The 16547-nt window shown below is 42.6% G+C and overlaps 1 protein-coding gene across 1 annotated transcript; it reads right to left on the bottom strand.

Moving 5' to 3' along the window:
• Window positions 1-1148: 1148 nt before the first annotated feature.
• Window positions 1149-7566, bottom strand: LOC106598868 (CMRF35-like molecule 6). The gene is made up of 6 exons (XM_014189883.2): window positions 7383-7566; window positions 6760-7107; window positions 4536-4703; window positions 3366-3461; window positions 3098-3147; window positions 1149-2360 (listed from the first exon to the last, which is right to left on the bottom strand). The coding sequence occupies exons 1-6, from the start codon at window positions 7426-7428 to the stop codon at window positions 2037-2039; spliced, it is 1032 nt and encodes a 343-aa protein (XP_014045358.2). The 5' UTR covers window positions 7429-7566; the 3' UTR covers window positions 1149-2036.
• Between the last annotated feature and the right edge of the window lie 8981 nt (window positions 7567-16547).

Below are 16547 nucleotides of genomic sequence, written 5' to 3'. Positions count from 1 at the left end.
CCCTGAACTGCCGGAGTGGCCTGACTGCCCTGAACTGCCGGACTGCCCTGACTGCCCAGACTGCCCCGAGTGGCCAGACTGCCCGGACTGTCCCGAGTGGCCAGACTGCCCGGACTGTCCCGAGTTGCCAGACTGCCCGGACTGTCCCGAAGTTGCCAGACTGTCCCGAGTTGCCAGACTGCCCGGACTGTCCCGAGTTGCCAGACTGCCCGGACTGTCCCGAGTTGCCAGACTGTCCCGAGTTGCCAGACTGCCCGGACTGTCCCGAGTTGCCGGACTGTCCCGAGTTGACAGACTGCCCGGACTGTCCCGAGTTGCCAGACTGTCCCGAGTTGCCAGACTGCCCCGACTGTCCCGAGTTGCCAGACTGTCCCGAGTTGCCAGACTGCCCGGACTGTCCCGAGTTGCCAGACTGTCCCGAGTTGCCAGACTGCCCCGACTGTCCCGAGTTGCCAGACTGTCCCGAGTTGCCAGACTGCCCGGACTGTCCCGAGTTGCCAGACTGCCGGGACTGTCCCGAGTTGCCAGACTGCCCGGACTGTCCCGAGTTGCCGGACTGTCCCGAGTTGCCAGACTGCCCGGACTGTCCCGGGTTGCCAGACTGTCCCGAGTTGCCAGACTGCCCGGACTGTCCCGAGTTGCCAGACTGCCCGGACTGTCCCGAGCTGCCAGACTGCCCCGACAGCCTGGAACGGCCTGAGCCGGAGCCACCTCCAGAGATAGGTCGGTTGGGGAGGGGGGGTGTAGCACAGTGCCGTCGTTGACGGCAGCCACCCTCCCTTCCCTCCCTTTAGTAAGGGGGAATTTTTATTTTTGGTGTTGCTTGGGGTTATTTTTGTTAAGGTGCTTCCGGGGTTAGCACCTTTAAGGGGGGGGTCCTGTCACGTCCTGGCCAGTATAAGGTTAATTGGTATTGTAGTTTGGTCAGGACGTGGCAGAGGGTATTCGTTTTATGTGGTTCGGGGTGGTGTGTTTTGTTGAAGGGGCATTTGGTTTAAGTATTCCGGGGTTTTTGGGCACTGTTTGGTTTTCAGGTATTCTATGTTTAGTCTAGTATGTCTGTTTCTATGTTTGGTTAATTGGGGTTGGGACTCTCAGTTGAAGGCAGGTGTTGTCTATCTGCCTTTGATTGAGAGTCCCATATATTAGGGTGTGTTTGTGTTTGTTATTGGTGGGTGATTGTTCTGTGTTAGCCTTGTGCCTTGCAGACTGTCAGTCAATCGTTATTTCTGTTTGTTATTTTGGTGTTCATTTTGTATTCATTAAAACGTCGAGATGAGCATTCACATACCTGCTGCGTTTTGGTCCTCTTTAACCGACGACAAGCGTGACACATATGTACAAAAAGCTTATTTCTCTCATATTTTGTGCGCAAGTTTGATCACATCCCTGAGGAGTATTTCTGTCTGTAATAAACCCTTTTGTGGAGAAACTCATTCTGATTGGCTGGGCGTGGCTCCGCACTGGGTGGACCTGGCTCCCAAGTGGGTGGGCCTATGCCCTCCCAGGCCCACCCATGGCTGCGCCGCAGCCCAGTCATGTGAAATCTATAGATTAGGGCCTAATGCGTTTCTTTCAATTGGCTTATTTCTGTAAATGAACTGTAACTCAGTAAAATCTTTGAAATTGTTGCATGTTGCGTTTATTTCTTTGTTCAGTATATCTCTCTAGGAGCTGAACAGTCGTCAATATTGTGCAATAATTCTAATGCCAAGATAAGATTTGAATGGAGGAAGTGACACTGCCTTTCTTTCCATCCTATCAGTATCAACATATGGTCCAATTAATCACTTAGCGAACGTTCTAGCTGCGTGGGAAACGCAGGTTACATCTTCGGCTGTTGTAGGAACCACACATCGTTAAAACACTCGTAAGCCTAAGTTCCATCGCTATCAGGAACTCAGGCCCTGATCATGCAGCTGTTTTCTAAAAACAGAGGCTGTCGGTGGAACATATAGTTATAACTATTATAATAATATGTCACTTATGATTGGTTGCCAATGTGTGTATGTCCCTCGTGATTGGTTGTCAGTGACTCAGGTGTCTCTGGTTATGCTCAATGTGGAGTAGATGGGAGGAGCCTCAGAGGAGCTGTGTGGATGATTGACAGTAGAGTAGGCAGGGTTTTGACTGACGTTGACAGTGGCATAGTCACCAGAAGTGCCCTCTTTAGTGATGGCGGCAGTGGCTTCATTGGGGCAGCTGGGGTTCTTGTGGAAGTTGACGCTGGCGTAGTTGAGAGAGTCAGAAGGGCTTGTGGGTAAATTGGCGGTGGAGTAGATGGTGGTGGTCTCACCACCTGAGCTGGACAGTAGCGGGCGGTCCTTTATCTCCTCATAGTCACGATCACCATGACAACACTGGAGGAGAGGGACAGGAGGACATAATGAGGGAGGAAAGAATTAAGCAATAAGGCACGAGGGGGTCTATATACCATGGTAAAGGGCTGGTCAAAGGGCTGTTCTTTCGCACAACGCAACGCGGAGTGCCTGGATACAGCCCTTAGCCGTGATATATTGGCCATATACCTCAAACCCCTGAGGTCCCTTATTGCCATTATAAACTGGGACCCAACATATTTATAGCAGTAAAAATAATTGTTTTGTTATACCCACGGTATGCGCTCTGAAAAACCATGGCTGTCAGCCAATCAGCATTCAGAGCTCAAACCACCCAGTTTTTTACATAGATTAGAACATGATCTCTCTCTCTCTCTTTCCCACACACACACACACACACACACACACACACACACACACACACACACACACACACACACACACACACACACACACACACACACACACACTCAGTCAGTCAAACACACAGGCCCGCACACACACTGACCTCTCTGTTGATCCTAGTGTCTGTGTTCCTAGTGTCTGTGTATCATGGCTGTCAGCCAATCAGCATTCAGAGCTCAAACCACCCAGTTTTTTACATAGATTAGAACATGATCTCTCTCTCTCTCTTTCCCACACACACACACACACACACACACACACACACACACACACACACACACACACACACACACACACACACACACACACACACACACTCAGTCAAACAAACAGGCCCGCGCACACACACTGACCTCTCTGTTGATCCTAGTGTCTGTGTTCACCCTGGGTGCTGAGGACTCAGCTGTGGAACACAACACACACGTACACAGAGTGTCATACAATTCACACTATTGGGCTGCAGCAGTCTGTTCAGGTGGTTTTCAGAGCCCTGTTCACAATGAGACCTTTATTTCTCAACCAGGGTCAAAGGAGGATTGTATATGCAAATGTTTTCTTTGAAATGAAGACGGGGTGTGAGTAACTTCCCCTTGTGTGTGTGTGAGAGGGATTGTTACCCACCTGTTTCCTGGTTGAGTTTCCATCTATAGACTATGAGCAGGCTGACCACAAGCACCAATAGCAGCATGACCAGAATCCCAGATACTATGATGACCACTGATGTATCAGAACACAGACACAAACAGTACCATTAGAACACATACTTTACAATCAGCACTTCTGTTCAACTTACATAGGGCCTTTTACACTAATATGTGAAGTAAGATCTGCCTCTGTTCCACATCAGATGTGTAACTTTTCTGTTTACATCCTGTCCTGACATTAGCCTTGGATGTGGTGGCCAACATTCATGCTTCATGTCTGGGTGCAGCTATTAGCATACTGTATACACCTGTATACACCACCGTATGTAGACTGACAAAAGAAGGCTAGCTGTTCAAACTATACAGGAGATTCTCATCTAAACCATATTGCACACTTGAATTAGGCATCAATTCACAAATGTGTTGATATTTTTAAAGAGTTTAATTCTTCAGTTAGCTAACACTACAAATGCTGTGTACTGGTATTAAAGTTATTCTTGCAGGGACATGTGCTTTCGGAGAGACATAGTTTTGGTATGTGTCCCACAATAGTGTCCCACAATACCTGCAGATGTGTTCATTCAGTCTGATGTTGTCACACCCTGGCCATAGAGAGGGTTTTGTTCTCTATTTTGGTTAGGCCAGGGTGTGACTAGGGTGGGCGTTCTATGTTCCTTTTTCTATGTTTTTGTATTTCTTTGTTTTGGGCCAAGTATGGTTCCTAATCAGAGGCAGCTGTCTATCGTTGTCTCTGATTAGGAATCATACTTAGGCAGCCTTTTCCCACCTGTGCTTTGTGGGATCTTGTGTTTGTGTGGCTGCCTGTGAGCAGGCCAGAACTTCACGCTTCGTCTGTATTGTTTTGGTGAGTTTCATATTTATTAAACATGTGGAACTCTAAGAACGCTGCGCCTTGGTCTACTCCTTTAGACGAACGTGACAGATGTAGTCACCTAAGAGGAGGACAATCTTCAGTGTGAGGACCAGCAGGATAACCATGATGATTTGTGGCTCCCAACTAGTTCAAGTCTCTTTAGACCCTGGGAATCTGATTCCAAAGTCAGATTTGACCCCAGATCTGTGTCTTTACACTTCCAAAATGTGTTTACAAACTAGCATAGTGTAAAAAGGCTCATTGTTTATTCACCAGATCTGTTGTGTGATGAGGGTGATGGTGAAGACATGGATGAGGGTGATGGTGAAGACATGGATGAGGGTGATGGTGAAGACATGGATATGGGTGATGGTGAAGACATGGATATGGGTGATGGTGAAGACATGGATATGGGTGATGGTGATGATAGAGCTGGTGAAACTGGGTTTTAGAGGGAGAGAAAGAGACACATATAGTATGCTTGAGTGTGTGACAGGTGAAATTACTCAAATACTACCCGGGTTGGGGTCATTTCAACTACAGTCAATTCAGGAAGTAAACCAAATTCCAAAATGACTTGTCTTTATCTAGGTTTCCCTCCAATTGGTGACAGATTTTCATGCAAATATTATAAAATCTGCATAAAGAATAAGTGGTTTCCACTTATTAACAAACTTGTTGCGGAACGTGATGATGTACTTCACACAAAATGTACTTTTTCGCTTCAGTTTTCATGTACAGAATAAAAATCTGAAGTTCAATGTGTTTCCATCTCATTTTCAACTCCACCAATAGTTTTCCCAAAAACTGCTGCGTTATATAGCGAATGTTTCACCTCTGGACTTGGCATGTGTGCTCTAGCCAACAGCTCAAAGATAGTCGGCTGTGAGGGTACTGCGTAGACTAGTATACACTATGAGATTATTATGGATAAGTGTGAGAATATCTGATTGTCTCCTAGTTTACTTCGATATGATGTTTATTAAATAAATGTTAGTGCATAAAGGTGTTTCCACTGCTATTTCTCGCAAAATTAATTTTACCGACAAAAAGACCCAACCATGTCGAAAGAACAAATTATCTGTCAGCATTTATAAAATTGTACTGACACTTCCTGTTTCCATCACATCTGTCCTGATTTTTCTTTTTGTCATATGGTACAACTTTACTCGCATAAAAACTGGATGGAAGCATGGTTAATGATAAGCATTAAAGAGAAGCTGAATTTCTGTATACTTCCTGAATTGACTGAAATGTAAATGTACCCTGACCAATACACTCACTGGCAGATGCATAGCAGGAAGTGTGGTTTCTGCTCTTCCTGTGCAGATATTGTAGTTGTCATTTAAATATCCACATCTCTCTCTCATACACAGAAGCAAATACCCTAAATATACAACAGCTGAAGACTGAGTAATACTGGCAGGTTTCTGAATCCGAGACAGACGTATAAACATGCAATACATCACACAGAAAGTTACGTTTTGTCCTGATCAATCTGTCTCACAATGCAGAGCAGGCTCATGCAACAGGACCCTTACTCTTGATATCTAGCTGGACTGCTGACGGGGTATGAAGAGTGTGGTTGTTCTGCACGCCACAGAGACATCTCCCAGCATCCTCTTGGATTAGGCTGGTGATGACAACGCTGACTGTCTTGTTGTCGAACAGTTAGAACCTCCAGTACTGGCTTTTGGTTGTCACTTTTACATGTCATTGTTTTCATGCTTTTCTTCATACACACAATGGATGGAGACTGACAGTTCTTCACAGCCTGTCACTTCAGTAAGGTTCGCACAACACCAATCTGTCATTTTAAACACATCTAACTTCCTTGTCTAATGTATTAATGATGTGATCTGTGTGGTGTGTTTGATCACATTGTTCATGAAAGTTGAATGACCTGGCCTCATTTAGGGTGGAATCTTGTTGAGATGCAGTTCCCTTAAAGGGAAAATCTGCAGATCAAACAACAAAGTCGGCACCCCATCACTGTTTTTGGTAAACAGCTGAGGGTTTGGGCTGGAGAAATTTAACCACTAACATTTATAAACAGAGCTATAGATGCAAGGACTGACCATCCACGAGATCAACATTGTAGTTTTAAACATGGTTTGAGTCTTTACAGTGTTTATGTTAAGAATTACATTGGTTACAAAAAATGGAGTAAAACAAGTATATTTTGAGTTTTAGTGGGTTATGACGGTTTAACTAAGCTCATGAGGCATTTATAAGTTATATTCTTCAAGAATCAATGGGCAAATATAAATAATTTAAAAGTACAGCATGTAGCAATCACAGATTGCCCCTTTAAGTCAACATGTACAAAACTCATGCATTGTGTCACTGAATAATGTGGATAAAAATTTACTAATGTGCAGGGATCTCAAGTTAGGATTCAGGACAAGTGCAGAAGCTTGATTAGGAATGTGTATTATAATATGTTTAGTTTGGAAGTGCTAAAGTTTTGAAAATGAGAATGAAAGGTTTACAGTACCTTCAGAGACAATAAGGTTGATTTCAACGTAGTGATCTGGTTTCCATTTGGCTGTTTCCTCTCCACACCAGTATCTCCCAGCATCATCTAATGTCAAGTCAGTGATGGTTACAAGGAAGACACTTTCCTCTCTGATGTCCTTCAGAGAGTATCTCCCTCTAGAAGTGCTGTTTACCCCCGCCTCAGTCTTAATAACTTTGTCTTTATAATAAAGAGAACAATCCCCTTTACAGAGGTACTTATGGTGGCTCCTCCACTCCTCTCTATAGGGGCATCTGATCTCTGCTTTGCCCCCCTCATATCCTTCCACTGTGATCAACTCTGCTGTACACACACTCCACACAGCAGCTGTAGGACACACCAACAGTCTCATTACAAACAGTACAAACACCCCAGCTTCCATTTCACATATTGTAAGAGTGGATTCTGGTCTGGTACACCACTGGTGATCCTTCACATCCATCAGTACATACTGGACCTTGTGTTCCTCAGTGTCCCCTCCCCTTTATCTAACAACATTATCAGTGAGTGAAGTGAGTTACACTGTAAAATGTTATAACCAAATGTATCAAACTATAGAGAGGAGTCACTGGAGATGTGTTCATTCAGTCTGATGTACTCACCTAAGAGGAGGACAATCTTCAGTGTGGGGACCAGCAAGATAACCATGATGACTTGTGGCTCCCAGCTAGTTCAAGTCTCTTTAGACCCTGTACATCCTGTTTACTCCAGTCCCCTCAATACTTCTACGTCCAGTTACCACCCCAGTACAGGAAGGTCTGTTCCTGCAGTGTGCATGAGAACCACTCTGTTAGTGTGTGTAGTGCAGGAAGTCCTGCTGTTTGATTAAGTACTTCCTGAAATCATTTCACTACTCTGTAAAACTTTTTAATAACATTCAGCAATAAACCGTATATGAGTGATTTATAAATAGCTTTCTCATCATTCATTAATCATAATATATATGGACAGTTAAACAACTTTTAAAATATGTATTAATGGTTATTAATTAGGGTGGCAGATAGCCCAGCAGTTAGGAGCATTGGGCCAGTAACTGAAAGCTTGCTGGTTCAAATCCCCAAGCAGACTAAATGAAAAATCTGTCTGTGCCCGTGAGCAAGGCACTTAACCTTAAATGTTCCTGTAAGTCGCTCCGGAAAAGAGTGTCTGTGAAATGATGAAAATGTAAATGATTAGTAAGATATAGATCCTTATATTATAAACTTAGATATGGAATTATTTTAACTTGGGGATAGCCCTTTTTTTTCAATTTTCAAATCTAACTGCCTGTAGCTCAGGCCCTGAAGCAAGGATATGCGTATTCATGGTACCATTTGAAAGGAAACACTTTGAAGTTTATGGAAAATGTGAATTGAATGTAGGAGAATATAATTGAATGTAGGAGAATACAACACAAATGATCTGGTAGAAGAAAATACAAAGAAAAAACAACCGTTAAAAAAAAAAAATCTACCATCTCAGCCTCCAGTATTTATGCCTCAGTAGTTTATGTGTCGGGGGGCTATGGTCAGTCTGTTATATCTGGAGTATTTCTCCTGTCTTCTCCGGTGGCTTGTGTGAATTTAAGTATGCTCTCTCTTTTTCTCTCTTTTTCTCTCTTTCTTTCTCTCTTTCTCTATTTCTTTGTTTCACTCTCTCGGAGAACCTGAGCCCTAGGACCATGCCTCAGGACTACGTGGCCTGATGACTCCCTGCTTTCCCCAGTCCACCTGGTCGTGCTGCTGCTCCAGGTTCAACTGCTCTGCCTGTGGCTATGGAACCCTGACCTGTTCACCGGATGTGCTACTTGTCCCAGAACCGCAGTTTTCAACTCTCTAGAGACAGCAGGAGTGGTAGAGATACTCTGAATGATTGGCTATGAAAAGCCAACTGATATTTACTCCTGAGGTGCTGACCTGTTGCACCCTCGACAACCACTGTGATTATTATTATTTGAGCCTGCTGTTCATCTATGAACATTTGAACATCTTGGCCATGTTCTGTTATAATCGCCACCCGGCACAGCCAGAAGAGGACTGGCCATCCCTCATAGCCTGGTTCCTCTCTAGGTTTCTTCCTAGGTTCTGGCCTTTTATAGGGATATTTATTTCTATGTTTTTCCTAGCCACCGTGCTTCTACACCTGCATTGCTTGCTGTATGGGGTTTTAGGCTGGGTTTCTGTACAGCACTTTGTGACATCGGCTGATGTAAGAAGGGCTTTTTAAATACATTTGATTGATTGATTTATCTTTGAAATGCAACAGAAAGGTCCCGAAAGGTCCCAAATATAGCCATCACTCTAGTTGTAATTCCGATGGTGTCCACAAGAGGGCAGCAGTGTTTGTGCAAAGTTTCAGACTGATAACTTGAAGTATGAGCAAGCTACATGACATTTAGTGTGAAGTCACCCAGGTACATTTGGCCAAATCGTGAAGGACACGTTTACATTTACATTACATTTTTCTGCAAGAATATTGTTAAATCTGTATATTTGGACTTTGATTTAGCTTTTACAGTATTAGTAGCCATATTGTAAATGGCTACCATTTGCAAAACACCCAGTTTTCATAACTTCATAACTCTCCATATTCTTGCCATTTTTGTCCAAAAGGAAAAAGCTTGCTGTCGCACAAGGTTAGCAGCAAAATTGTGTGACAGATATGGGGTTGTGCGACAGATACACATACTTCCGTAAAGCCCAGCTCATTGGCTATCTAGCAAGCTTTGTTTCACTCCGATTGGTGCTTATTTGACAAAGTGTTAGTCAATCAAGTGAAGACCGCCCGTGTCATCGGCGCGCAATGAAGGCGTCGCTCTCTGACCAAATTTGATGTCCTATAGGATATACTACACTCCTAATGATATAGTGAAGTCTGGTTACGTTCTAGGATCTCTGAAGAATAAATACAAACGTAATTTGACTGGTTGAAACAACGTTTAGGGTTAGATTTTCACAGACACCTTTTTAGAATATGAAAAAGGATTTTGTCTAACAAAACTACAATTCATGTTATCTCTGGGACCCTTGGGATGATAAATCAGAGCAAGATTTCAGAATGTAAGTACACATTTCACCTTCAGAGGTGAATTTATCAAAGCTGTTGCGGTGAAAAAAGTGTTTTGTTGTTTTGAGCTCTCCTCAAACAATAGCATGGAATTTTTTCGCAGTAATAGCTACTGTAAATTGGACAGTGCAGTTATATTAACAAGAATGTATGCTTTCAGCCAATATAAGACACTTATATGAACCGACATTTGTTGTTTCTCTAAAATGTGCGATCATGACACACGACGCTACATGATTTACAACTGCCCCATTGACGGAACGCCTATCCCTAAGAAGTGTTTCAATTTTTGCCTAAAATGACATACCCAAATCTAACTGCCTGCAACTCAGGCCCTGAAGCAAGGATATGCATATTCTTGGTACCATTTGAAAGGAAACACTTTGAAGTTTGTGGAAATGTAGGAGAATATAACACAATAGGTCTGGTAAAAGATAATACAAAGAAAAAAACAACCATTCTTTTGTATTTTCTGTTGAACCATCATCTTCGAAATGCAAGAGAAAGGCCATAATGTATTATTCCAGCCCAACTGCAATTTAGATTTTGGCCACTAGATGGCAGCAGTGTATGTGCAAAGTTTTAGACTGATCCAATGAACCATTGCATTTCTGTTCAAAATGTTGTATCAAGACTGCTCAAATGTGCCTAATTTGTTTATTAATAACTTTTCATGTTCACAACTGTGCACTCTCCTCAAACAATAGCATGGTATTATTTCACTGTAATAGATTGGACAGTGCAGTTAGATTAACAAGAATTTAAGCTTTCTGCAAATATCAGATATGTCTATGTCCTGGGAATTGTTCTTGTTACTTACAACCTCATGCTAATCACATTAGCCTACATTAGCTCAACCGTCCCGTGGAAGGAACACCGATCCCGAAGAAGTTTTAACCCCTTATTTTTGTTGCCACAAAACTGCCTCCATACTTCCATTCATTTGGGTTACCTTCAGATGAGTCACGTGAACACCATTGTGTTTGTGACAGTCTCCACTTTCTACAGTGGGGTCATATTAGTTTGTAGCCCAAATGGTTCGGATGCTACAGACAAAAGTTGGAACATTAGACAAACAGTACTGTAGTTCTGCGGCATAGGTGGATGCGGTGGATTGAGATGCAGCCCATGCAATAAAACATATCTCTAGCTTAAACTCAAGTATTAATAAACACCTTACTATTTATGCTAACTGTGAGCCATGTCCAGAGTCGAGGTTTCTGGGATTCTGAATCGTGTTCACAGCTCAAGAATTTCTGCACAGACATCTCCATGGCAATCGATGATCCCTTTCCACTGCTCTATGGGTTAGTGGACCGATTGTATTCTGGGTGCAGAGATTACCTTGTAGATCATCAATATCTTATTCTTTATCTCTTTAAAAATCTGTCTATGTTTCACTGTACCATTTTCTACATGGAACATTGTATGACTGATAAATGTTTTGCTCTGACCACCGATAGGTGACCCTGGAGAGAGAGGGCAGAGAGGAGATCCACAAAGCCATGTACTCCCTGTTTTCCAGGCTCATGGAGCAGAGTAGGACCACCATCCAGGCCTCCTGGACCAACCTGGCCAAGGACTACAACCAGGACAGCTACCCCAGAGTGCAGGCCCCCTGACCAGCATACAACCAGTTAGGTTCCCACTTCTAAAGCAACGTTTCTCAACCTGTGGTATTAGTACCCCTGAGGGTAATTGGTCTATCCACAAGACGTTGTTGAGATATTGATCAACTGCACATGACGGGATACTTCAGGGGGAGCAAAACAAATTTGATTGAAAGGCTGTGTCGCTGAGTTGAAGCAGTTTAGTTGAAGTGACATAGGAGCACTGCTGTAATTTAATTAGAATAGATTCTATGGGTGGTGTTCATTCAGTCAGGTAGGGAGGTGATGGGCTCAAAGCAGGGGAAGAGATTCCCTGGAGGGTCTCGAGGGTCCCACAGTAGGAAGAGGAGCCTGGGGGAGAATCAGCTCTATACAATACTCCTCTGTCCCACTGAATGACCTGACTGCAGAACACATTACTTATTACTTTTATTTCTTATTCTTATCCCAAAAAATTCTAATGCATTGCTGGTAAGTGGCTTGTAAGTAAGCATTTCTCTGTAAGGTCTACACCTGTTGTATTTGTGACTAATACAATTTGATTTGAAGTCAAAGACTGCAAAGACTATATACCACCACTAGGGGTAGCCCTAGCCTACCTTTATTTAACCAGGTAGGCTAGTTGAGAACAAGTTCTCATTTGCAACTGTGACCTGGCCAAGATAAAGCAAAGCAGTTCGACACATACAGCAACACAGAGTTACACATGGAATAAACAAACATACAATCAATAATACAGTAGAAAAAGTATATATACAGCATGTGCAAATGAGGTCGGATAAGGGAGGTAAGGCAGTAAATAGCCCATGGTGGCAAAGTAATTACAATATAGCAATTAAACACTGGAATGGTAGAATGTGCAGAAGATGAATGTGTAAGTAGAGATACTGGGGTGCAAAGGAGCAAGATAGATAAATAAATACAGTATTGGGATGAGGTAGTTTGATGGGCTATTTACAGATGGGCTATGTACAGGTGCGGTGATCTGTGAGCTGCTCTGACAGCTGGTGCTTAAAACTAGTGAGGGAGATAAGAGTCTCCAGCTTTAGTGATTTTTGCAGTTCGTTCCAGTCATTGGCAGCAGAGAACTGTAAGGAGAGGTGGCCAAAGGAAGAATTGGCTTTGGGGGTGACCAGTGAGATATATATGCTGGACCGTGTGCTACGGGTGGGTGCTGCTATGGTGACCAGTGAGCTGAGATAAGGCAGAGCTTTACCTAGCAGAGACTTGTAGATGACCTGGAGCCAGTGGGTTTGGCGATGAGAATGAAGCGAGGGCCAGCCAACGAGAGTGTACAGGTCACAGTGGTGGGTAGGATATGGGGCTTTGCTGACAAAACGGATGGCACTGTTGTAGACTGCATCCAATTTGTTGAGTAGAGTGTTGGACGCTATTTTGTAAATGACATCGCGGAAGTCGAGGATCGGTAAATTCGTCAGTTCTACAAGGGTATGTTTGGTAGCATGAGTGAAGGTTGCTTTGTTGCGAAATAGGAAGCCGATTCTAGATTTAATTTTGGATTGGAGAAGTTTAATGTGAGTCTGGAAAGAGAGTTTACAGTCTAACCAGACACCTAGGTATTTGTAGTTGTCCACATATTCTAAGTCAGAACCGTCCAGAGTAGTGATGCTGGACGGGCGGGCAGGTGCGGGCAGCAATCGGTTGAAGAGCATGCATTTAGTTTTACTTGCATTTAAGAGCAGTTGGAGGCCACGGAAGGAGAGTTGCATGGCATTGAAGCTTGTCTGGAGGTTAGTTAACCTCTCTGGGCTAGTGGGACGTGACCGTCCCACTCTATTCAACAGCCAGTGGAACAGCGTGGCGCGAAATACAAAAACCTCAAAAATGCAATAATTTCGATTTTTCAAACATACGACTATTTTACACCATTTTAAAGATAAGACTCTCGTTAATCTAACCACATTGTCCGATTTCAAAAAGGCTTTACAGCGAAAGCAAAACATTAGATTATGTTAGGAGTGTACATAGCCCAAAATAATCACACAGCCAATTTCCAAGCAAGCATATATGTCACAGAAACCCAAAACACAGCTAAATGAAGCACTAACCTTTGATGATCATCATCAGATGACACTCCTAGGACATTATGTTATACAATACATGCATGTTTTGTTCAATCAAGTTCATATTTATATCAAAAACAGCTTTTTACATTGGCGTGTGATGTTCAGAAAATGTATCCCCACCGAAAAACTTCCGGTGAATTTACTAAATTACTCATCATAAACGTTGACAAAATACATAACAATTATTTTAAGAATTATAGATACAGAACTCCTTTATGCAATCGCTATGTCAGATTTTAAAATAGCTTTTCGGCGAAAGCACATTTTTAAATATTCTGAGTACATAGCTCAGCCATCACGGCTAGCTATTTTGACACCCGCCAACTTCGGCGCACACTAAACTCAAAATTAGTATTAGAAAAATTGCATTACCCTGCTGATCTTCGTCAGAATGCACTCCCAGGACTGCTACTTCCACAAGAAATGTAGTTTTTTTTCAAAATAATCCATAGTTATGCCCAAATACCTCCGTTTTGTTCGTGCGTTCAGCTCACTATCCAAAGGGTAATGCGCGAGCGCATTTCGAGACAAAAAAATCAAAATGTATTACCGTACTTAGAAGCATGTCAAACGCTGTTTAACCTCTCTGGGCTAGGCGGGACGAATTCGTCCCACCTACGTAACAGCCAGTTCAATCCTGTGGCGCGATTTTCAAAACGTTTGAAATGCTATTACTTCAATTTCTCAAACATATGACTATTTTACAGCTATTTAAAGACAAGACTCTCGTTAATCTAACCACACTGTCCGATTTCAAAAAGGCTTTACAATGAAAGCAAAACATTTGATTATGTCAGCAGAGTACCAAGCCAGAAATAATCAGACACCCATTTTTCAAGCTAGCATATAATGTCACAAAAACCCAGAAGACAGCTAAATGCAGCACTAACCTTTGATGATCTTCATCAGATGACAACCCTAAGACATTATGTTATACAATACATGCATGTTTTGTTCAATCAAGTTCATATTTATATCAAAAACCAGCTTTTTACATTAGCATGTGACTAGCATTCCCACCGAACACTGCCGGTGAATTTACTAAATTACTCACGATAAACGTTCACAAAAAGCATAACAATTATTTTAAGAATTATAGATACAGAACTCCTCTATGCACTCGATATGTCCGATTTTAAAATAGCTTTTTGGTGAAAGCACATTTTGCAATATTCTAAGTACATAGCCCAGGCATCACGGGCTAGCTATTTAGACACCCGGCAAGTTTAGGACTCACCAATATCAGGTTTACTATTATAAAAGTTTGATTACCTTTTGTTGTCTTCATCAGAATGCACTCCCAGGACTGCTACTTCAATAACAAATGTTGGTTTGGTCCAAAATAATCCATCGTTATATCCGAATAGCGGCGTTTTGTTCGTGCGTCCCAGACACTATCTGAAATGGTAAATCAGGGTCGCAGCGCATGGCGCAATTCGTGACAAAAAAAATCTAAATATTCCATTACCGTACTTCGAAGCATGTCAACCGCTGTTTAAAATCCATTTTTATGCCATTTTTCTCGTAAAAAAGCGATAATATTCCGACCGGGAATGTCCATTTAGCTAAACAGAGGAAAGTAAACAAAGCTTTCGGTCGACGCGGGCACGAGCCTGAGTCTCACAGTACTGTAACCAGCCACTACCCAAACGCGCTACTTTGTTTCAGCCAGAGCCTGCAAAGCCACGATTCAGCTTTTACCGCCTTCTGAGACCCTATGGCAGCCGTAGGAAGTGTCACGGGACAGCTAAGATCCTCACTCTTCAATAAACAGAGACAAGAAGAACGACACCTTGTCAGACAGGCCACTTCCTGAATGAAACCTTCTCAGATTTTTGCCTGCCAAATGAGTTCTGTTATACTCACAGACACCATTCAAACAGTTTTAGGGTGTTTTCTATCCATATGTAATAAGTATATGCATATTCTAGTTACTGGGTAGGAGTGGTAACCAGATTAAATCGGGTACGTTTTTTATCCAGCCGTGTCAATACTGCCCCCTAGCCCTAACAGGTTAAAATAATTTTGGATTGTATTTTTCTCGTAAAATAGCGATAATATTCCAACCGGACAATAGTGTATTCATTCAAAGAGGAAAAGAAAAAACAGCGTGCTCATGTGAACGACCATATCCAATCTCTTTGTCACCAGGCAGACCACTGACAAACTGAGCTTCTATACTCTGCCCAGAGACAGGAGACGCCTCAATCCGCTTTCTGAAGGCTTTAGAGAGCCAATGGAAGCCTTAGAAAGTGCTACGTAACCCCACAGATACTGTAGTTTTGATAGAGAATCAAAAGAAGAACTACAAATTCTCAGACAGGGCACTTCCTGCTTGGAATTTTCTCAGGTTTTTGCCTGCCATATGAGTTCTGTTATATCACAGACACCATTCAAACAGTTTTAGAAACTTCAGAGTGTTTTCTATCCAAATCTACTAATAATATGCATATTCTCATATCTGTGCAAGAGTAGTAACCAGTTTAAATCGGGTACGCTTTTTATCTGGCCGTGAAAATACTGCCCCCTAGCCCAGACAGGTTAACTGTGATTTTAAAAAGGTGAGTTTTAAACTGTGATTTAAAAACCTCAATGATGTCTGCCCCTCTTACTTGACAGGGCAAGCTGTTCCCTATTTGAGGGTTTGATAGAGAACGCTTCGCCCCCCGTCTTGGTTCTGCATCTAGGTACGGTAAGCAGACCGGCTCCTTGGGAGGAGAGTGCCTTCAATGGGTTGTATCAAAGTTTACATTAAGGCACCCTTTATAAGGAGTTTATAATTACATAACGAACTTCTGTCTGTAATAAAGCACTTTTGTGGGGAAAAACTCATTCTGATTGGGTGGGCCTATGCCCTCCCAGGCACACCCATAGCTGCGCCCCTGTCCAGTCATGTGAAAACCATAGATTAGGGCCTAATGAATTTATTTCAATTGACTTATATCTTTATATGAACTGTAAGTAAGCAAAATCTTTGAAATTGTTGCATGTTGCGTTTATATCTTTGTTCAGTATATCTCTCTAG

The sequence above is a fragment of the Salmo salar genome, chromosome ssa03 (genome assembly GCF_905237065.1).
Source record: "Salmo salar chromosome ssa03, Ssal_v3.1, whole genome shotgun sequence".
Lineage (NCBI taxonomy): Eukaryota > Metazoa > Chordata > Actinopteri > Salmoniformes > Salmonidae > Salmo > Salmo salar.
The sequence above is the reverse complement of the archived record's forward strand: the minus strand, read 5'-3'. Positions and strand labels throughout refer to the sequence as shown.